This window comes from Vitis vinifera, chromosome 12 (genome assembly GCF_030704535.1).
Source record: "Vitis vinifera cultivar Pinot Noir 40024 chromosome 12, ASM3070453v1".
NCBI classification, from domain to species: Eukaryota; Viridiplantae; Streptophyta; class Magnoliopsida; order Vitales; family Vitaceae; genus Vitis; species Vitis vinifera.
The window spans coordinates 20254253-20267015 of NC_081816.1; the positions used below are offsets into that span (position 1 = coordinate 20254253).

The 12763-nt window shown below is 34.2% G+C and overlaps 1 protein-coding gene across 1 annotated transcript; it reads left to right on the forward strand.

Annotated features, from left to right (window-relative positions):
- Nucleotides 1-3553: 3553 nt before the first annotated feature.
- LOC104880982 (uncharacterized) lies at nucleotides 3554-11096 on the forward strand. The gene is made up of 9 exons (XM_059740945.1): nucleotides 3554-3617; nucleotides 4264-4491; nucleotides 4675-4826; nucleotides 7200-7263; nucleotides 8872-8974; nucleotides 9357-9520; nucleotides 9749-9795; nucleotides 9886-9933; nucleotides 10567-11096. The coding sequence occupies exons 1-9, from the start codon at nucleotides 3554-3556 to the stop codon at nucleotides 10810-10812; spliced, it is 1116 nt and encodes a 371-aa protein (XP_059596928.1). The 3' UTR covers nucleotides 10813-11096.
- Nucleotides 11097-12763: the final 1667 nt, after the last annotated feature.

A 12763-nucleotide genomic window follows, 5' to 3' on the forward strand; every position in this document is an offset into this window, starting at 1 on the left:
GAAATTGAGTTATAGCTAGCCATAAGTGAGGAGACCATACACAGGAGAATTCTTTCACAACTTTCAAAGATGTAATACAAAATAGGAATTTACAAAGCCATATTAATACGACCATGGCATGCTATGTATCATAAACAAGACCAGATTTTATTTGGATACTGTTAACATTGGAAAATGACAAACGGGTTTCTTGGAAACACTAGCATGACTCAAATCCATGTGATTGAGGAAGTAATTAATGTACCCTATGTAGATTAGTTCCTGTGTAGACTAATTACACCCTATATGCATTATTTCATCCTCATTGATAAGCATAACTCCGTCAATGGTGCAATTAAAAATAAGGCATGCAATAGAAGACACCAGTACCATGTCAAAGTAACATTAGCAGTAATTAAAGTTATTACGAACCCTTTTGTAGAAGGACCTCCGGCTAAACCAAGTATGATAACATTTTCTGCTCTCTGCTATTAACTTCTTTAGTTTCCAACTTCTCATCCCTAACTTAAGCATCAAATTCTGGGCAAACGCCTAGTCAGAAATTCCCCGTGTTACTTGTTTTCTTCTATGTAGGTTCAGCAAGGAGGTTCAAGTGTAGGATGTCCACAAAAACAACAATGACACTGTTGCAATTAAAAACAGGAAACTTAATGAAAGTTGCAAGTTGACTGAAAGTGTAAAAGGTCCTGCCAAGTATTTGAAAACAATACTTAATAGTAAAAAATTTAAAAACGACTGAAAACTTCCTGAAAGAAAAATGAAAATGGCCTAATGACTTTCGATATCCAATAGCAGGGTTATCATGGTCCACTTTATTGGTTTCATTCCAAGAGGGAGTATAATGGATTGAGAAACTTATAGCCTTTCCGGTCCACTTGATGAAAAAAGACTTCTTATTGCCTAGAAAGCATTTTTTTTTTCCCCTCTGGATGACTAAAATTGCAACTTTAGGTCCATTTTTAACTAGGCAGCCTGTGGTTGAAGAATATGTACCGCACCAACATATTTCAAAGCATTCTTTTGTGGCCTAACACTCTTAGACAACCAACTTCCAATTTAGCCTTTTTAACTCCTGTAGGTAAACCATCCTTGTCAAACTCTCCATCTTATGCTTTTAAATCTTCTTGGAAGAACTGGTCATTTTAAGTCATCAGTAATGCTAACAATAACTGAAGTACAAAAAATAACAACAAAAGCAAAGAGACAAAGAAAGTTAAATAAAACAGTGCACATGGCTAGTTCTTAGTGAAAAACTGTGTCATCACCAGAAGGCATTTACTTAATCAATGTTACCTTTTCATATTCTTAGCCAGCAAAAAATTATTAACATCCTATCTTATTTTGATGATGAACAAGCGACTGAAGTGAAACATGAAACTTTTTCCTACCATTTCAAAGGATGCTAATATCCTAACCATATATCTTTATTTGATCTATCAAAACAATTTGTCTCAGAAATCATATGTGGTGACAAAATAAGGATTAGGTGTTAATTTTTTGGTCCATTGGATGTATTACACAACTACTCTACCATAAGCACCTTACCAAAACCCTAGTAGACAAGGGTTTGTTCTTACAAGTTTCAAAACAAATTATAATTAACGTAAAACTAGTTCATTACTGAATTAACTTAAGATACATGCTAACAAAGTCAGTGACCAGAACAGAAAACCTTAATTTCATTAGGTGAATTCTAGTGATTTGTATAATAACTATTGAATTTTTCTTAAAAGTTCTTCAGTGGTCCAAAAATTGATGATAAATTGGTCTTTCATTTAGGGTCAATTATGTTATGTTCTTCCCAAATAAGTTAATGAAATAGGGATATAGAAAATTCTACAATTGTTAATAAGACAAAACACATAAATTTTCTAGATTTGTAAATGTCATAATTGATTGTGCATATATATTAAAAAATGTAGTAAAGAAATCAACCCCCACAAATTATCATTAATTGTGACTCCCAGACATAGCAAACAGGCCCTCTATCTAATAACATCTATCCTTTTCTGGACATTGAAACCTAATATGCTCATTCCAGGACCAATCCCAAGTCAAACATCCAATGAGGGGCTTTCACCAGGGTTGGGGGTATCAAAACTGTAAAATTCTAGAAAGATCCAATGGTTAAAAATTTGATGGCTACAAACACGTGAGCAGCACTATAACACATCAGTTTCTGTCAGTTTATACATAGGCCAGGCAGGAGAATTGTGAGGAAACACTCAAACATATCTTCCTTGGAAAGCACTTTGTCTTAGTTGTTTCTCTCTAAAACTTTCTCATTTCCCTCCCTCTAGAGTTCACATCAAACCCTCTTCAAAATGCCTAGACTCAGCAGTGATTCTCCTCTGTGCATCCGCATTGTTCTTGCTTTTCTAGATTTTCTTAGTTCCGGTTAGTCCACAGGGATTTCTGATCTCTCTTTTTCTTTTTGCTGATCCTACAAAATGATAAATCTTCACATAACCTTTTCATTTTTTAGTGCATTTTTTGTCCAAGTTTTTGATAATTCCCCTTTTTATGTAGCCATTGTTGTTGGTATCCCTACAGTGTGTCTCTTGATGATTTATTGTTGAATTGAGATTTGATGGTTTGTCTTTTGGTGTTGGGATGTGGGATCTTTGTTACATGAAGGGAACTGCGTGTCTAGAAAAGTTGGCATTTTGTTGGAAGCCCATATCAGTGTGGTTTTGATCTATATGGTTCATCTTTGGTATTTTACATGGATTTAATCAAAGGGTTTGATGGGTTTTGCATGAATATGAATAGTGTTAGGTTTCTACAATTTATGGTTTTTCACCTGACTGAGAAATACCATATAAACTTAATTTTTGGTTAGGTTTTTACTATGTTGAATTTCTATAAGAATGTATATAGTTTTGTCTGCCTAAAATTGGTAAGATTCATAAGAAAAATTGTGGTTAGGGCTTTATAAAGTCTGGGATTTCTACTGGCTTTTTATTTTTTATTTTTTTTATAAGAGATGCTTTATATGACTGAAGTTTCTGATTTTCAAAAATGTGTATCTGTAGTAAACTAGGTTATTGTGCGATATTCTCTTGTCATGGAGACTGACATTCTTTAGCCTCAAATCCATTTAAAATTTCCATCAATGCAGGTATGTTGATTATTGTGATGGTAGCCAGAAAACTTTGATACTGCTAATATGTGATAGATTATCTCAATGGGAAAACCTCAGGAAAAATATCCATTTATTTATTTGCTTTGCTGATCACAAACATTAATAATATTGATTTTTTTTCGGTTACCACCCAAGCCCACTCACATCCAAACTCAATTTTTGCTAGAAGATCTTATTGTTCTCTATTTTGACAGATGTTTGGAAAATTTCCAGACTCAATCATAAGTTTGTGACCAGTAAAATTCGAGGACCATCGGAGTGCCATTTTTGACATAGTGACGGTACAGACATGAAACTTGTTTAGACATTTCACCCTCTCCTGTAAGTGTACAACTAAAATTTCCTGTAAGTGTACACCTAGGTTTATCTTAAAATTGTTACAAATTATTACCTAATACAAGATACACAATGGAGATAGAATATTTCTGTAATGAAACTAAGGAGAACAAGAAGAAAGGAGATGAGCGACTAAGTAATTATTACTTTTTCCTAACTCTTTCTCAGGCATTTCTTAATTACAGTAAATTATTTCTTTCCTACTCCATAGACAAACATAAATTTTTTAATTAATTAATATTTGACTTGATTTATTGAAGCATGCATGTTCAGGTCTACAATGACGATTAGGATTTGCATGCAGTTTTGCGATAACGAAAGACTAGTTTTTGGGAGTTTGAGGAGGTTTCTAGAAAAAATGTGCATTTTGGATTTCTCGAAGCCTTGAGAATCTAGGTGATAGAGTTGAACCAAGCTACAATGTTTTTGAGTGTTGTTGCTTAAGTATCATATCTTACTGATTGTTTAGTTTGGTATGATTGTTTATCATCCATTTGGATTAAATTAGAAATACTTACAAAATCATAAATGATTATGGAGTCTATTTTAGAAGTGTTAGGCATTGTTGCTTTCAATTTTGATCCCCATTGGCTTCAGATTGCTTAAAAAAAAAATTTGTAAATGCTTTGCCAGTAGTCATTGTTCTAGAAAGCTCTTTGATGTTCATGGACTGAGTAAGTTTTCAGCACTGCACTTCTAGATCATTTGTTTCTTTAATTTCCACCTTAAGATCACAACCCTAGTTCAGTTCCTCTAGCACTCATAGCTTATCTTTATTACAGTTACTCCTGCAGCAGGAGTTGATCCTGAAGCTTTTGAAGTCATTCAGGAATGTCTTCGAGAAGTTTTCCATATTGATCAATCCTCAAGTGCAGGTGGAGTGCCGAAAGGGGTTTTCATTAGTTTATTCAGTTCAATGGAAGGAGCTCGACACGGTAATGATACGAGAGCACAGCCCTGTTCACAACAGGCAGCTCCAGCTCCATCCACTGAAAATTCATCCTCTGGAGGTAAGGATGCATGCAATTTTTACTTTTAACTTGGAGAAATGTATATAAATTGGAAAGTGATTGCTGAAAAGATGAAAAAAAAAGACCAACATAGAATTAATAGTCTGTCTCGACTCTCGACTGTTGATGTCAAATATTGTTTGCACATGTTGATGCTTCTTGATAACCATATACAACCAGCAGGTGATTCGTTGTCCACAGGTCTTCCGGTAAAAGAATTGTTGCATCAGTTCTTGCTTGCGCTTACGAAAGCTCGCTTCTTCAAGCCAAGGCCTACAGAAGATGCTAATACCCGAGCAACCAAAGTGAAGAAATATTTTCATGATGCTGTAGAGGTATGATTGATGTTGTTTGCAAACTATTTTGCTGAACTATATCTCACTAGATATCACCGCTTTGCCATTGTTATATGGTTATTTATTTATTTATACTGCTGCCTGCTGGCATTTATGTTGTTGCATAGAATTATATTGTTTCTTCTTTTGTTTTTGATATAATGAACTAGTTTGTGATACATTGCACTTGTGCAGCTTCTGTACCCAATGACAATCAGTGCCTTCATTGTTTTTCACCCTGCAGCTTCTATTCTTAATGATTCTCAGTGTTTTTATTGCTTTTCTTCCCAAATCATACAATAATCCAAGAGAATAAGAGTGAAAGGGCCAGAATATTTTCTTGTATTGAAAAGTCAAAATGAGAATATCACTAAGCTACACTATAGTTTTGGCCTGTTATATTCCAATCTCACATTATTTCAGCTAATGAAGGGTTGTCATTGAATGGTTGCCTATAAACCCCTCCTACTCTTGCTTCATTTGCTCAGGAAAATTACTGCCAACAAATGGTTTACTTGTTAATTATATATTGGAGGCAATCAATACATCACCCTGAACAACTTAAGGTTTTTGGCTTTTAGTTGACATTGTCTTGGTCTTAATATTTCTATGTTTTGGCCATCATTCTTAAGGCTTTTACTTGCAACTCTTAGCAGCATCAAGTGTCCTACTGCCACAATAAATTTCTTGTTCTTATTTTTTTTTTAGATAGAAATAGCAAAATTTTTATATGGACATTTTTTTTTGTCTTGTCTTATAAAAGTAATCTAAAGTGTGTTCTTTTAGTTGTTAAATTACCACAGTAGGTTTTCAACTAGTATTTAATGTATATGCATATGTATATACATGATCCACAAACTTGAACTCTATTAAGAAACATGTAGTCATTTTTTACATCATCCTATCATTTGATTATAGGGAAGAGTCCCCACTGTTTATGTTAAGATTGCCGCAAACAATCGCATTTTTACTTTACCCTCACTCATGCATGTTGTGTCCAGTTGTATCCCTATCTAGATTTTTACAGTAAGTGCATTAATTGGGAAATGAATCACATATAGTGAATCATTGATAGGGATTGTTAGGAATCTAGAATTTGCTCATTCATTTACAAGTTTCATTGGGTTAGAGTTTCCTTCTAAGCTATGAAAACAAACCTCACATCCTGAGATATTGGCAACCATCAATTTAGAACACTTATCTTGCATTTTAGCCACCTTAAGTAACCTTTTGTTCATACTAGCCTCATAAATATCCTAATTTTTTACTATCAAAATTGGATCTTAAAATTTGTGTGAGCAAACATGTGATATCGACTCCCCATGAATCAAGCTTTAGTTTGATTAATTGAATGAAAGTTCTTTGTTTTTTTTTACTATCATTCTCCATTTAGATTGTAAACAATAGTTGGTTAAAGGGATGGGCTTAATCAATTGAGAGCTCAAGATTAGTTGAGTTTCATTTTGATTTGAGATCCTATTTTTGACCTTTTTGGAATCGTATTTAAAAACCTTCCACTCCTAAAAAGGTAGAGCATGGTCCCAAGAACCCAAAATATGAGGAACCAAATCCAAGTAAACTAACTTTCAAGTTTTTGTGTGAGACATTCAGTTAATTAAGAGTCAATTAGTTTTGTGTAACCTTTATTCTTCATAGGATTCTAATGTTGCATGAGGATGAATATATTGTGTTTAATGTGAGGAATATATCAACATAAATTTTGCAGTAGGATGAGATATGTCTGTTCTGCTCTTGAAGAAAAAACTGTCAAGAAAGGCCTCTCTAGATTATTTCTCTTGAAGAAAAGCTTATCTTGTTGTGTTCTAGTCATTCATCCCCATGTGTTGCCAGCACTTTTAAAAGCATATCTATCTGCTACTATACCATGAATTAAATGAGTTGATGTCCATATTCCTGATGATTTTGATTATTTCCCATGTGGATGATTTTTTAGATTTTTTGTATTGAAGATCTTTCTTAATTAACTATTCCTGTCTTGAAAAGATAACCCTTCGCCTACCTTCCTCTGATGGAGTGAACGAAAAGACGAGCTGAGAAAGAGATCATGATAGATTGGTTTGATTTGGCTTGGTGGTTTTAATTTCATGGTTAAGAAAAGCGTATCTAATGGTATTATATTCACCAACCTCTACATGTTGCCAACAGTGTTTAGAGACATTAAATAATATCTGTAAGGTACTTACCTCACCTGAACTGCTTCAGTTGGAAAGTGAAAACTAAACCAAAATAAAAAAAAGAAAACAAGAAGTTCTTATTTAATTCTGCAGTATGAATAAAATGATCCGATGTTCTATAATTTTGTTTCTGCACACCTTTTTGTTGACAATAATATTGTTATAATTGCAATGCCAGGAGCTGAAAAATGCATCTCGAGCCCTTACCATCAACAATCTGGCAGAAACAATAATATCACAAGGTACTCTTATGCTATCTAGCTAGCTGCATGTACATTAATGAGTGTGAGTCTCCTTCAAACCCTACATCATTCGTCCTTCAAAGCCTACCTTTTCTATGCTATTGTAAATATTGTCTGTCTCATCAATACTGGCTATACATAATTGTCTTACATTAGTGATCTTACACCATTATGTTGAACATCCATATTTAGCACAGTATGCGGAAAGTTATCCAAGGCAATGAAGTCACACTTAGGGTTCAAAGTATCGGCCGAGTCGTATCCACCAAGACACCTGCTACGACGAGACCGATATCAGATACAGTATAATGCACAAACTTGGCTAGGAATCGGTAAGACTCGGCTGACTCGGTTAGGTTACAGAGAATTTTCAAATTTTATTTCCAATCACAATAAAATATCAAAATATTTTCATAAAATAAATAAATAAAATCAGAGATTGCCCTTTCAAAAGCAAACACTTATTTTGAAATTTTAAACCATCAATGAGAAGATCAAAGAAAACGAAGAAGAAAAAACCTAACCCGTGACCCGTTCGGAAATAACTGGAGAAACCACCGAAGGATGAGGGCATGATTTAGGATTTACTTACTTGATTTTCCTCAAAATCGAGCATTACCGGAGGGTGGAGCTTTGGTGTCGACGGTCGTGACTCGTCAAGTGGACTGAATCTTTTACTGGTGACGTCGACAAGACAACCCCCTCACAGTCAGATTGCTCCCCCTCCTATTTTAGGTCTTACACGATTGCAAATTTACGATTGTAGGTGGTTTCGTCTATTATGGGTCTTGACAGTAATGGTGGCATGCGAGGGTGGGAGATTGGGAGCTCTGTTGTGGGTTTTGACAACAATTGTGGTGTGCGAGGGTGGGAGATTGGGAGCTCAAATTAGTAAAGTTAAAAACCGCCTTTTATATGGATTTACATGGAAAATACCTTTCATATAAACACTTTAATATGATTTAATAGTAACATATTAGGAGAATTGAGTCCCCAATTTGCTAAAGTAAAATGATATGAAAGGTATAGATGAGGTTTAATGATAAATTAAAGTGTTTTTATGGCAAAGTGAGAATTAAATCCTCAATTTTTAATATTATCACAAATAATTTTGAGCTAAATGTGAAAAAAAAAAAATTGTTTTATTAAAATTTTCATATTATTTAATTATATCTATTTTATTATTTATTTTTTATAATATTTTTATAATTTTTTGAAAATTTTAATTATCTTATTTTACGTATCGCCTGATACCGAACCAAGACACAAAGACCGATATGCCTCATGACCCTCAGAGTCAATGACCGATACCGCGACTTTGAATCATGATCACACTCCACTTATTTTAGTGTTTGAATGCTGAAACTCACTTTTCAATTCCTGTTCAACTTAAGTTCATTGGAAATATTGTGTAAGTTGCAAAGAATAATTGCACTGCCATTGGATTCTGGATGCCTTCTTTGAGAGTGCATACGGGCTCTAGGGACTTGCTTGGTTCCAAAGTCTATATAAAGAGACATTAAGATTTTATTATTATTATTATTATTATTCATGCAGATTAATATATTTAGCTTCATTGTGATTGAAACTATTGTCTTCTCTATTTAGGAATAATGGCAATGGAGTTAGAGCAGTATACAAAAGCAGTCGACCTGTGTAGTTGTGCCATTGCCCTTTCTGAAGACAACAAGGATGTCCTCTACTGCAATAGGTATGCTAAGTAGGCCTTTATGGATAAAATTGTACTTGATATTGTAAAGATAAAGCAACAATTTGTTCAGCATTGAAGAGGCCTATAAATACTATTGTTGGGAAAGCATGCAGATGCACATACATACCTTATTCGGTGAACTCTAAAATACTCTTTCAAGGATGCTCTAAATTTGTTTGGAAGAAAACATCATGGGTTTAATGGATCTGGGCTGAAAACAAGCTCTTGACAAAGTAGGGAGTAGTATAAAACAGTAAATTTAGTCATGTTTGTTATGGATCCATGTAATCTAGATTAATTTCATGCAAATATGGATGCCTCCTATTTCATATGTTCTTCCCTTGTAATTTGTCTGGGATCTAAAACAATGCATGTCTGTCAGAGCGGCTGCTCATTATGGGAATCAAAAGTATGCTGCAGCTTTGTGTGACTGTATGAAAGCAATAGAAATCAACCCTAAGTGCATTGAGGCATATAGTCACTTTGGTCACATCCGTCTTGAACAAGGAAACATTATTGATGCTCTTTGCCATGGATTTGTGAAAGGTTAGTCTTAGTTTGATTACAACATAGCCTTGAATTCTTTTCACTCCTACATATTTTCTTTTATTGTTTTAGTTTTAGAGTTTGTTTTTCTTCAGCCCTAGTTTCAAGTGCATTATCATATATTTTCTGTATCATTTACCTCTTCCATATATGTTGATCAACATGAAAAATCATTACATTTATAAATCTAAACTAATCTTGCCCTAATTTTTGTTCCCACTTCTGCAGTTGTACAATTGGATCCAAGTAATGAGGAAGCACAAGAAAATATTCGCGTTTGTTCCTTCTTACCTTTCTCCTCACATCTTAGTTTTACTAAATCAGAGTTTCCTCAATTTTTAACCCCTCTTCATTTCTGCCCACAGATTTGTGAAGAGAAACTGCGAGACAAGTTTACACGGATGCGGGAGCAGGTAGTTTACTTTTCTAATGTCTCTAAAGATTCTTAGAATAATCTTTCCTGCATGGATGCACTCGTTTAGCACTTAGACGAAAGCTTTACAATTGCATAATTGGAATTTTCTCTAGATACTCCATCATTTCCCATCTTTTAGTCTCTTGGGGGGTTGAACATTGGGAATGGTTGTGAATTTCAAAGAGAAAGTTTTGAAATTTCCATATGAAAATGGAATAAGTCTTTTAAACCAACTACTATAAAGATCTTACATTGAAATGGTACCTTAGACTGCGCAAACCCAATAAAAGCTTGTTGGTTCATTAGTAATCATTACCACCATGTAATGTTAGGCAATTACAGAACTATGTGTTTATCAGTTCAATGAGGTGTCAATTTTAGGGTTACTGAAGTCAAATCTATTTGAGGTAGCTGAGAAAAGAAAGAATAACAAATCTCAGGCATAGTGGCTCTGATCACTCACACACACCTAGATAAAATAGTAGTTGGCATCTTAATTTTACATACCTTTTTCCATGATTAATGTTTGTTTTTCTTTATGAGCTTGCTTTGGGAATCTACATAACTTTTTTTGTTCTACTTGTATTAGTGAATACAACAACTAATAATGTTCTTTTCCCCATTCATTCAGAATGAAGCTTTGGTAAACCTAATAAAAGAACCGTTTCTTCCACTTGTGCGCAGTACAAGGCCTGTTGCACCAAGAGAAGCACCAAGCACATCAGCTAGGCCTTCACAGTCTGGTGACAGAAACACTAACAAGTCTCCCACGCATGAAACAATTGAAACCGGGGAAGTGGAAAATATGGAAGAAGTGGTTGCTTTATTGTCGATTTCTTCCTCAAATCTTGATGATCCTTTAGGAAGCAAGCCATGATTGAAGAGATTTCAAGGCTTGGTTTAACGGGTTTAGCAGTGCTTTAAGGTGTAAAAACCAGTAGATTGAGCAGCAAATTATCATACAAAATTTATTTAAAATCATTGTATACATATGTAATACAATGGACTTCTTTCAAGAAGAAAAAAATGTATTCAACAGACAATTAGACCAACATTGAACCATGATATGTAGTAGTAACTTGTCACTCAGCCATTTTGTATAACCAAAACAAGGATTTTAGCTTTCTTGATAGTTTCGTAATTTATCAATTTTTATCTTTCTATGATTCCTTTCCCTTTATTTTGAAAACTTTACATTCGTGCATGTTGCATACTTTTTGATCATTTCTCGTAAGCTAATTTTTATTGTTTTTAGAAAATAATGATGGGGATGTAGAAAGTGCAACCCTAGATGCAGTTCCATTATAATCTTCTAGAACTTATACAAATTGTATATATACATTTCTTTTAACGAATCACCCATAAAAAAGATAATAAAATGCTGACGATTGAGGGATCCTTTGGGCTTCCTTCTTACCATGAAAAGATCCTTAAATAAAATTAAGTCAACAAAGAATACCTATTGGTTCTCTTAGTTGGAATATTTTCAATAAAATCATAATTTACTTGAACTAAAGTCTCAAATTTGTTAGTTAGACTTCCTAGTAAAATACTTAAAGCACCCTCTACCCATTTCCTTGCCAAATTGTAGTATTAAGAGTTGAATAATAGTTGTATCAAGTTAAAATGGTTCTCACTATTAAGCACTTGAAATACTCACAAAGAAGCCCCTAAACTTCAATTTACAAACATCAAGGTATGACATTTTCACTAAAAATGGAGAGGTCTAAATTAAAATTTGATTAAATGAGTAATCAACCAAAATTAAGGGATTATTTCAAGGGTAAAAAGAATAGCCTAAGGTCCCTTTTTCTTAGCCCATTCAACTACTCAAAAGACATGGAAATAAGACTAGATTTAAGATAAAAAAAAACATAGCATGAGAAAATGATTATATCCAATTACAGTCAAAGGAAACGAGTTTAGAATATTGCAAAGCAACTAAATTATGCAAAAGAAGATGAGAAAACATGAGGCAACCTTACTCTAGCCGCCACAAGGTCTTCTCCTCAAAGCTTTCTCCATGGGAAAAGAAGAACCTTAAGAAAGGCTGCTAAAATCCCTTTTATAGGCTCTCCGTTCTTGTCCTAGATGAGTGTACCACGTGGAGGCATCCAAATATGAAGTGGAAGATCTAATGGTTAATTAGAAAAGTCTAAATAAAGTGAACCCTGCGTGTTCTCACATCATCAGCAAAAAGTGGCGGTAACATTAGACAAAGTGGCAGTACCATGGGCTATGGCACCACCCTAGTACTACTTTCTCCAGTGGCTCACCTTGCTCACTGCTAAAAGTAGCGGTAGCAACTTCAGTTCTGGGGCCACTATTGCACCACTGTGGCACCCATTCTACCAGAAACTTTCTCAACCTTTTAGCACCTTCCCTGCTCTTCACTAATGTTTCCCAATTTATTCGCCTAGGCAAATGACATCCAAATTTTCTAAAATTTGGGTGAGATTGCACTTCAAGGAGTCTGGAGTTTGACAAAATTTACTTGAATTCACTTGAACCTGTCTAACTCTTTCAACCAGATTAAAAATTTTTATTAGTCAAATTAGGACAACATCTTTGATCTCCATGTGGCTTTGATCCTAATTCATGAAAATAGCTATAAACATCAATAACTAATGGGAAATGTGAGAAGACTGGGCATATGCAAGGTAGCATACAATTGACTACTTTGAGAATATGTTTAATACATAAATCAAGCTTAAGATATGATTTTTGTCCTTACTACTATGTAATTTATGGAATCAATCAAATAGAGATTGGTAAAATTAGAAAAGGACAAAGGGGTTTCTTAGAACCTCTTTGAGGATGCAACTAAT